The 9,812-nt window shown below is 39.0% G+C and overlaps 2 protein-coding genes across 2 annotated transcripts; both read right to left on the reverse strand.

Annotated features, from left to right (window-relative positions):
* Positions 1-614: 614 nt before the first annotated feature.
* Positions 615-2,039, reverse strand: LOC136677345 (natterin-3-like). The gene is made up of 2 exons (XM_066654873.1): positions 1,941-2,039; positions 615-1,782 (listed from the first exon to the last, which is right to left on the reverse strand). The coding sequence occupies exons 1-2, from the start codon at positions 2,032-2,034 to the stop codon at positions 686-688; spliced, it is 1,191 nt and encodes a 396-aa protein (XP_066510970.1). The 5' UTR covers positions 2,035-2,039; the 3' UTR covers positions 615-685.
* Positions 2,040-5,168: 3,129 nt separating this feature from the next.
* On the reverse strand, positions 5,169-6,536 carry LOC136676276 (natterin-3-like). Its single transcript, XM_066653142.1, has 2 exons — positions 6,410-6,536; positions 5,169-6,259 (listed from the first exon to the last, which is right to left on the reverse strand). The coding sequence occupies exons 1-2, from the start codon at positions 6,534-6,536 to the stop codon at positions 5,169-5,171; spliced, it is 1,218 nt and encodes a 405-aa protein (XP_066509239.1).
* Between the last annotated feature and the right edge of the window lie 3,276 nt (positions 6,537-9,812).

Here is a 9,812-nt window from a genome sequence, read left to right on the forward strand (position 1 = left end):
AAGTAAATAGCTTTGTTCCATCTTGGGTTTAAGCAGTACCAGCCAGTTTGGTCCGCACCTCTGATTCTGAAGAGAACTTTACTTTTTGCCTGTGAGTTCTAGAATGAAAAACAACAGTGCTCCAATATTTGGGATCATTGGGTACAAGCAGGTACACACCCTGGACCAAGTGCCAGAAGACACCACACACTCACGCATTCACTCAGTGTTCCAAGGCGGGGTTGGAAGCCACACCCCTGCACCCTTGAGCTGTTTAACAGTGACATTACCTCTTATGCCATAGTGCCACACAAACGCAAGCATCATTACCTTAGAAAATTCATTTTAAAAGCAAAAATGTTAGCATTTATTCTCAGACAGCTTCAAATTCATGGCCTGTAGTAGGAAAAAGAGAGCCTATTTTGATATGACACCAGCACTGCAGAAACTGCACTATGTAACATTTGGAGAAGGATAGGAAACCACACCCCCATTTTTCTCCCTCCCCCTTTATTTCTGCAAGAGCAGGATTTACTGATATTACTTTTTTTGCTAGTTTTATAATGGAACAATTTTAAGATCAAGATTCAAGTCAAATTTTATTGCAATTCAATGTTTATTGCAGGTAATATATATTATCATTATAATTCTGCCCTCACAAAGAAGAGAAGACCATTAACAGTGAGGCAAAAGTGGCAAGATGGTCTCAGTCACTTTCAGCAGCACAGGGTTCAGCATCAGGGATGGGTTTACACCGTTCCACCACAGCGTTAATCTCTCCAATTTTCACTCCGTCATATGTCCCAGTGACCGTTGTCCAGTGGGTGTCTCCATTGATGTATGTCCGACTCAGGCGGGCTGTGAAAGGAATGTCAGCAGTCATTCTTTTGGCATCCATCCTAACGGTACAGGAATGATTGGGAGGAACCAGGACCTGCACAGACATGGAGTGGCTGATGGTCTCGATCATCTTTGTGCCCTCAGAAAAGCTCACAGTCTGTTCCTTGGTGAAGTCCACATTGTCTGGGTTGATGATAGGGATTTTCCCTGTCATGATTGAGTTGGTTCCATTACGAGTTTCTCTACCAATGTTCCAGAACTTCTCCACTGTGCTGCTCTTCTCCAAGTGGACTGTCTTTTCAACACTGTTACACTCATAATTGGTAGCCTTGGCCATTTGGATGGTCTCCGGAGGATGATGGAACAGCTCAATCTGGTCAATGGCATACTCTACATGGGAGATATGCTGGCTATACGTGTCCCTGTTAATGGTCAGTACATCATATTTCTTGTACCAATACTCCTTGCCCTCCCAAGGCAGGAAAAAGGCTTCATGCTTTGCAACAACCTTGCCTAACCCATATTTGTTCTTGCCAACGTAGATATCGAGTTTGGAGCATGTCTTGACTGAATGTTTGGGCACAGAACCATAGGAATCTGCTTTCCACTCTAGGAACTCGAAGTTGTCTTCATTGACCAAGACCTCAAACTTAGGGGCAGGATACTCAGCATCTGCATAAGGGTAGTTGCAGTATGGACCTTTGCTAGGGGTGTAGAACCCAGCCTCACAGTTGAATTTACAGATGTAATCTAGACGCCCTGTGTAACCGTTGTAGATGCCTGCAGCCCCATTTGGGAGTGAGCCATTCCAGCTAACCCACTTTAGGCTAACGTTGTCCTCAAACATGAACGGTGAAGATTCTTCTTCAGAGACTAATTCTTGGGGGGTTTCAGAGTGTTCCACTGGAGTCCAGGCATCAAGAGGAGGGACTACATCCTCCAGGTCAGGGTTTAGATGGACCTCTGGATGAAGATACACATTTAATGCATTAATTACTGTTGCCTGGCAGTTGCCAGTCAGCCAGTGGTTAAACTATTAGCTGCTGGAGAAATTAAAAACCCGTAAAATTTAGGTTACAAATACACTCAGGGTTACAAACACGGTTGTAAATTTAACTTACTCTCGGCTGAACTGAAGACGGGGGTAGGGATTGAGAGCAGTGGTGATATACAAAGCTGCAGTAGCACTAACACTAAGGAAAGTGCCGCCCTCATCTGGTGGGAAAGGAGAAATACCATTTGAACGATTAAAAACAAGTCCGTAAGCTGTTCATTTTTAAATCACTTTGCCTTTTCTTAATCCATTTAATTCCACTTCATTTTCTAAATGAAATAAAACTCTGTATCAAATACAAGTCCAAATTCTGTAAGTAGAGAGACAGAATATTAAAAGTAAGTATTTCAAGTCCCAATTCATTTAATGTAAATTAAATCCCAATAAACATTTAGCCGTTGATTCATCGTTGAAATGACGTAATGACTGCCGTCTAATCAACGTTCTCTTAAGGTTGAAAATGAAAGTTGAAAAGACGTCCAAACACAGACTTTGAAAAGACGACTATTAGACGTATTGTGGACGTCCATTGACGTTATTAATTGGTCCCGAAATAAAATACTTGTATAAAACGCATTTTGGACGTCCACTGACGTTATCGATTGGTCACCACTTAACTAACTTATTAAGAATGATTTTGGACGTCCATTGACGTTTAAAATATGTCCTTGACGGACAGACTACTTTTAGACCTATTTTGAACGTCCAGGGACGTTCCTTGTTTACTGGGATGAGTCTATGGCTTAATATAAATATGCTAGTCTATAGTACACTGTAAAAATCACCCATTTAAATATTACTAGGTGAAATTTGTGTTATAAATTCCCCTACGCATGCACAATAGCAATATTCTAAATAATTGTCAATATTTAATATTAGTGAAATATTTGGTATTCTATGTTTGAATAACATCTTTTATTATAATTCATTGCTCAAAAAACAAAACAGCAAACTAAAATAGCCGTGTCTTTTACCTTGTTAGACTCCTTTTCGAGTGCTGATGTGCACAACTGCCAAAGAGCTCTTAAGCTCTTATTATTGCCCCTAATAAACCAGGGCTGGTGACCTCATCAACTGAGAATACAGTATTCACACTGCAATCCAAAGACACTGAATGATCACAGTGTAATGTTTGTGTAAAAGTCAATCTGGACTCATGGTAATGGAGGAGTTTCAGAATGTTGCATTTAAATAAAATTACAATTACTTTTTTCTTAATAATTCCGAGAATAAACAGTAATAGGGCATTAAAATGTTTTATCTGAGAATAATTTAAAAAACAATCCATGTACAGTGTACTTTTATTAAAAGCTTTAATTGTTTGTATTAAATACTAATACACTAATATAACCGGGACTACAGAATGGGTTTAATATGACACTGTGGGATGGGGGGAAAAAACTCATATGAAAGATATTTTATGTAATTCGATTAAAGTGAATGAATTAGGTTAATAAAATATAATATAAAAGGTAATAAACTATTTTTACTGCAACAAACTTGACTTTTACCTCCATCATTGTTCAACTAATATAGAACTTATATTTACATTGTTGTTGTCACTTAACTACATATATATATATATATATATATATATATATATATATATATATATATAAAAATGTAGGCAGAACATAGCCTTTATACCCACTGAGCAAAGTACCATCCTTCATCAAGATACACACAATCTAAAGCCTGTTGTTTTTATACAGTCAGTTAATATTGGAACCTCTTTATCAGTGAAGGATGATCAGGCAAAAAAGGCCAGTGAATGTGTGATAAATGTGCAGTTTGCTATACGGTCAGGGTCAGTCTCCAGACAACAGATCATTGTCCTTTGCTGAATTATCAGAATTTATGACCTGAGTCTGATGACATGCTCTTGTTAACTGATAGGCCATTGATGATAATGTAGGCCACGACTGAAGGACTTTTGTTAAACTGATTTTGCTGAGATGATTTTACTTAGATACAGGTTGAGGAGCTGGTAAAATATATTATCAAATCTGTATTGCTCTTTTGCTCACATACGCCAAGAAATTAATATGTACATTTGTCTTTTGGAAATCAACAAATTGTTTATTAATGCATGGAAATTCGCATATTCAGTGGAGGTTTTGTTTATTTTCTCCCACAAATTTACCATTTGTATATTTTGCACTCACACACACACACACACACACACACACACACTTCGATGCTTCAGTGCAAAATATTAAGCGTTTATTTTAGAAATTAGCAAGAGTGAAACAAATAGATTACTTAGTAAATTCAATTTCTTTAATTTTGTTTCACATTGAAGCTTTGCATAAAGCTTTGCTTCACTGTCCTGATTGTTCATTAAAAACATAGCATTGCATTTGTGGTTTTTCAAAAAAGCTTAGACTTTTTTTTCAGAAGTGTCCAGAGCTTTCATTTTTTATTTATTTATTATTTTTGTTTTATATATTATCTGAGTCGCTGACGTATTGAGGCAGAAACGCTAAACATTGGGCTAGGCTGCTAAATTTGCTAGCTAAAGTTAGTCTTGATGTAAAAACAGTTACTCAAGATATGAGCTTTCATTTTTAAAGATCTTCATTTGTAAAGAGGCCACAACTTTCAGCCTCCTTTAAGTTCAATATAATAATATTGGAATTTCAGTCTTTAGATCACTGACTGCTGATGAGGTGAAATGACTACTTGAGATCTGATTAGGTTTTCATGCAAGCTCAAAGACTCTGCTGATAAAGATATTCTTTATTACCCTGATCACAGTCATTCAGAGGTGATAATGTTGCTTTTACTGATTAAATGAAGATGATTTTACTCAGTACACAAAGAACTGTTAAAATACAGTATATTATATTATGTTTATTAAATAACCGCGACCCTGAAATGGAGAAGCGGAGAAGAAAATGATGATGATGATGATGATGATGTTTATTAAATATGGACAAGACTCTTGATCCATTCTCTTAATAACCATACATGAACACCACTATTTTTTTCTAGAATGAGACATTCCTCATCAAAACACACTGCTTGGTAATTTCTACTTATTTGTTTAATATATTTGTGCAGAATATTTGAAAGATATTTCCCTTTGTGTTCTCAAACATGACAAAAACTGTTGTATTGTATTTAATCTTTATTATTTATATTGTAGCAGCAAAATAATTCTTTGACAACATGTCATACTGCTCAGACGTAATGTTTTTAAGCAAAGTCAGTTTGGTCAGGTGTGTATTTGGGAGATCTTTCTCAATTTTAATGCAATTGCAGTTATACGCAATCTTTGCTATTCTTGTGTAATCTATGCAGCTGATGGACATGGCTTGGCATCTGGAACTGGCTCACAGCGGTCCACAACTGCTCTGACCTCTCCAATCTGTACTCCATCGTAGATGCCGTTGATGGAGGTCCACTGGGTCTCTCCATTTGAGTACGTCCGGCTGAGTCTGGCCTTGAATGGTATGTCAGCAGTGATCTTGCGGCCCTCCATGCGGGCAGTGCAGACGTGGTTGGGAGGAACTGTGAGCTGCACTGAGACCTCATGGCTGAGTGATTCTACTAGGGTGGTACCTCGGTTAAACTGAAAGGTCTTCTCTCCGGTGAACTCCACTCCAGCAGTGCCAATCAGAGGGATCTTGGCAGTGATTCCCGCAGTGATTCCAAGCATGGTGGAGCGGCCGATGTTCCAGGTGGTCTCCACATCTGTGGTCTTAGAAATAGTCACTGTCTTAGTCACAGATTGGCAGTCGTTATTTGTGACGGTGGAGATCCTCATGGTCTCCGGTGGGTAATGGAACAGTTCTACTTCATCAATACCATACTCTACGTGGGAGATATGCTGGCTGTAGGCATTTCGGTTGATGGCCAGGACTTGATACTTCTTGTACCAGTACTCATCACCCTCCCATGGCAGGAAAAAGGCTTCGAACTGAGGGACAACCTTGCCAAGTCCATATTTGTTTTTGCCTACAAAGATGCCAACACCTCCACAGGTTCTAACAGCATGGTCGGGCACTGATCCATATGAGCCATCATGCCATTCCACAAATTCAAAATTATCTACATTGACAAGGACTTCAAACTCAGGGGCATGGTACTCTCTGTTACCATAAGGGTAGTTGCAGTATGGGCCTTTGCTAGGGGTGTAGAAACCCGCTTCACAGTTGTACTTGCAGATGTAGTCTGTGCGCTTGGTGTATCCATTGTAGATCCCAGCAGCACCATTGGGAAGGGATCCCTCCCACTTGGTCCAGTTAAGATTGACATTGTCACCAAACAGGTGCGAATAACTCACTGGCTCTTGTAGCTCTGGAGGTGTTATGGGGCCAACAGCTGGGGCATTATTGGAGAGAATTGGGACTTTACCCTCCAGAAGGGGGTTTAGAAGAGATGCTGTATTAAAAAAAGACAGCAAATCAGGGTTTTGGCATACAGGGGAAAAGTATGATTTTCATGGGACTTTGAATTAATATGTGAACGAGATTTAGAGTGAGGAACAAAACTAATTTGTACAAAAAAAGTATATAAAATCAGTACACTTACGTTTCGCAGCTTGTGCAGTTTTCTCCACAATTTTTTTCAAGTTGCTGGGTGCTTTCTTAGGTATCGCAACAGAAAGGGCACAGAGAACCCCCAGTTGAAGTAGGGCAATCACAGCAAGCAGCTTCATCTACCAGAAAAGATATGTATTTCTTTCAAAACTAAGAGTTAGCACACAATGATTCAGTATTGAATATATAAATGTTTGTTTATGATTCAAAGGATGAGATATAAAATAGCCCATTATTATATTAAAGAAGCCACATACCTTCAGAGTCCGACCCCTTGTCCAGATCTTCCTGTCTGGTAAGGCTTATATAGCACATTTATGATCCCTTAAGTCATAAACTTCAATCCTCCAATCACACTCTGAGGCCTCATTGTTACTGTGGAAACCAAACATAACACTGGTAAGGAAAAGCAAAATTTAAACCTCAAGATTCAACATTCAATAACATTCCTTAATCACTGCTGAGAACCAGAAAAAAAAGATCTATACTCTTTATAGCACTCTGCTAACATTCTCATCAGTTGTAGGCAATCGATTTGCTTGTGAAGCATAAACCTCCAGCTGAAGAACTATGTTTCCTGAAATGATGAAGCTTAACGTATACAAATTTTGGGGTGACTTGGAGTGGTGTTTGAGATATAGGAGTAATTATCCACTTATTTTTAATTTTTTATACTTATATTTGACCTAAATAATGCACTTGTGGCTGAATCAAATAAAAATTCTCACAACTATTTTTCAACATATTGTGTGAAGTTTTCTCACAATTTTAGAAGCTGCTACTGTAGCAAATGGGTGAAAATAATGTCCTTGATTCCAAAAGACATGAATTTTAAGTGCCTACCAAATTTTAGGCAGACATTATTAATGAAAACGATGTTACAGAGTACAAAACCATTCTACAGTACTGTGAATATACCCAGTCTATATGTTTGTTGTTGTTTGCCACAAAGGCTTTTCAGTGACTCTAACACAAGACGCATGGTTCTACTCTATGTCCGTTAAGAAAGGAATCATATCTGAATGGCTAAAAGTCAGTGAGGTCCATGGTTTCTGCAGTCTCTACTCCATGATGGAGATGCATGAGTGCTTTTTTGCCAAAAGGACACTGAATTTGCTGCACTTCTGAATGGATAAATAAAAGATGCTCTTACTCTTACTCTCCTCTGGCCTTCTCATCGCACTCAGATGAAATGCCCTAGTAAATTTTCCCTCATGTGGAATAATGGCAAAGGTGTGCTCAGTATCACCCTGTTATCTTTCTCTTCCAGGGTGGAAATACTCAGCGTTGCCAGTATTTAGGCTAATGCACCAGCCGTGAGGCTCATCTGAACTCATGCTTGCATTTTTACATGAAATGTTGCAGAGGAAATCTTTCAAATCACATCACAAATCACATGATGTTAGTCCTGGCTGGTGATGACAGTTACAGCGGGAGGGTGGTAGAGAAATAGTTATGAGGTCATAGTTTTTCTAGCCTTAATTGGCCTTCGAAAAAATGACTTGTAATTTGTCCTGATGATGTTTGTAAGCTGATGCATGACAAACATAATGTCCTTGTCCTGTGATGACTGTTGCATTAGGTGCATTTAGCCTTCAATTCAAGAGGGGTGTTAAGAACACTTTACTTTTTTTAAGGTAGGCTTAATGATCAGTGCTAAAAACAAATCATCTGAAAGGGTAATGAACAAAAGCTGACAATTTTAACATTCTGCTTGTTATTGCCAAATATTCACTGGTTATGGTGTGAAATACATGGCATTGCCATTGGGATTATTGACTGCATCTTATGTGCCACTGCAATGACTTTAATTAAATTTATTAGCTCATTCAAAGGCAAAACAACAACTGAATGCAAAAGTTAATTTAATCAAAAGAACATGCCCAGAAATCAATAGTACTTAAATACTTAATATTTCAAAACCATACCATTTATTATACAGGACAGCTGCAAAATATAAACACATTACACAATGGTTTTAAACAAATGCTTACAGCCTGTAAGCTTACGTCATCCTGATCAGGGTTGTAATGTTTTAAGGGCTTTGCAAACTAGACTTTAAACTCTCAGTATATTTGATCAATATTCATTTACGATATTCATACATACTGAACTGACTGTAGGGCGGCACGGTGGTTCAGCAGGTAGTGTCACAGTCACACAGCTCCAGGGGCCTAGAGGTTGTGGGTTCGATTCCCACTCCGGGTCTGTGAGGAGTTTGGTGTGTTCTCCCTGTGCCTGTGGGGGTTTGCTCCGGTTTCCTCCCACAGTCCAAACACACAGGTTGGTAGGTGGATTGGTGACTCAAAAGTGTGAGTGAATGTCTGTGTTGCCCTGTGAAGGACTGGTGCCCCCTCCAGGGTGTATTCCTGCCTTGCACCCAATGATTCCAGGTAGGCTCTGGACCCTGAGCTGGATAAGGGTTACAGATAATGAATGAATGAACTGACTGTGGGTAATTCAGCATTACTAATTTTTTTTCATTTGATCAAATTATGGCAGACTGGCTCATTTATAAAAATGTAAATACGTTTAATAAAACATCAGGTCTAAAAGCTGAGCATGAACCCCACAGTCAGTCAGTATTGCTTTCAGTGAAGGCGGGAGTTAATTCCACTCGCTCACTTTCCTCTCGCCCTTAAAACTCTGCTGCTCGGAGGAAGGAGTGATGAGGCAGCCTTGTAGTTTATCAAATATACATGGCTTTTTGTCTTCCAACACATTTGCATAGAACAGCTGCAAGGATACCTGCCTGCCCACATTTGTACATGTATGACATGCTGAAAAGTAACAGGTCACATCCTCTTTTAAGCAAAAATGAATGAAATGAGTAATTTCATCTCACATTCAGAAGAATTTTGCCCAAAATTAGAATAGAGTTGAATAACTTGATTTCTTATGCCAATCAATTCTGTAAGTTTCCACAACAGTTCTGTAAGTTCATCACAGCTTAAGTGTTTTTTGGGGCTGCTACCTTTGCAATTTAACTCTAGATGTTTTTAGGGTTTTTACATATTTTACTAAAGTAATCACTTAAACAAGTAAAAATACTTTTAACTATATTTGGATTACAATTGGGTGCGATGGTGGCGCAGCAGGTAGTGTCACAGACACACAGCTCCAGGGGCCTGGAAGTTGTGGGTTCGATTCCCGCTCCGGGTGACTGTCTGTGAGGAGTTGGTGTGTTGTCCGCATGGGCGACTCAAAAGTGTCCGTAGGTGTGAGTGAATGTGTCTTTGTTACCCTGTGAAAGGTTACTCCAGGGTGTATTCCTGCCTTGTGCCCAATGATTCCAGGTAGGCTCTAGACCCACCGCGACCCTGAACTGGATAAGCGCTTAAAAACTCATGAAATTAAAGAAACAAACATTTTCAATGAAAGACATTTTGTATTTC

This window comes from Hoplias malabaricus, chromosome X2 (genome assembly GCF_029633855.1).
Source record: "Hoplias malabaricus isolate fHopMal1 chromosome X2, fHopMal1.hap1, whole genome shotgun sequence".
In the NCBI taxonomy this organism is placed as follows: Eukaryota; Metazoa; Chordata; class Actinopteri; order Characiformes; family Erythrinidae; genus Hoplias; species Hoplias malabaricus.

Bases quoted from the DNA above. Each gene is read 5' to 3' on its own strand.
- LOC136677345 (XM_066654873.1), bottom strand. From the start codon at position 2,034: ATGAGGGCGGCACTTTCCTTAGTGTTAGTGCTACTGCAGCTTTGTATA. The intron at 1,783-1,940 runs GTAAGTTAAATT...ATCTTCATCCAG, and splicing joins CGTCTTCAGTTCAGCCGAGA to AGGTCCATCTAAACCCTGAC.
- LOC136676276 (XM_066653142.1), bottom strand. From the start codon at position 6,536: ATGAAGCTGCTTGCTGTGATTGCCCTACTTCAACTGGGGGTTCTCTGT. The intron at 6,260-6,409 runs GTAAGTGTACTG...TTTTTAATACAG, and splicing joins AACTGCACAAGCTGCGAAAC to CATCTCTTCTAAACCCCCTT.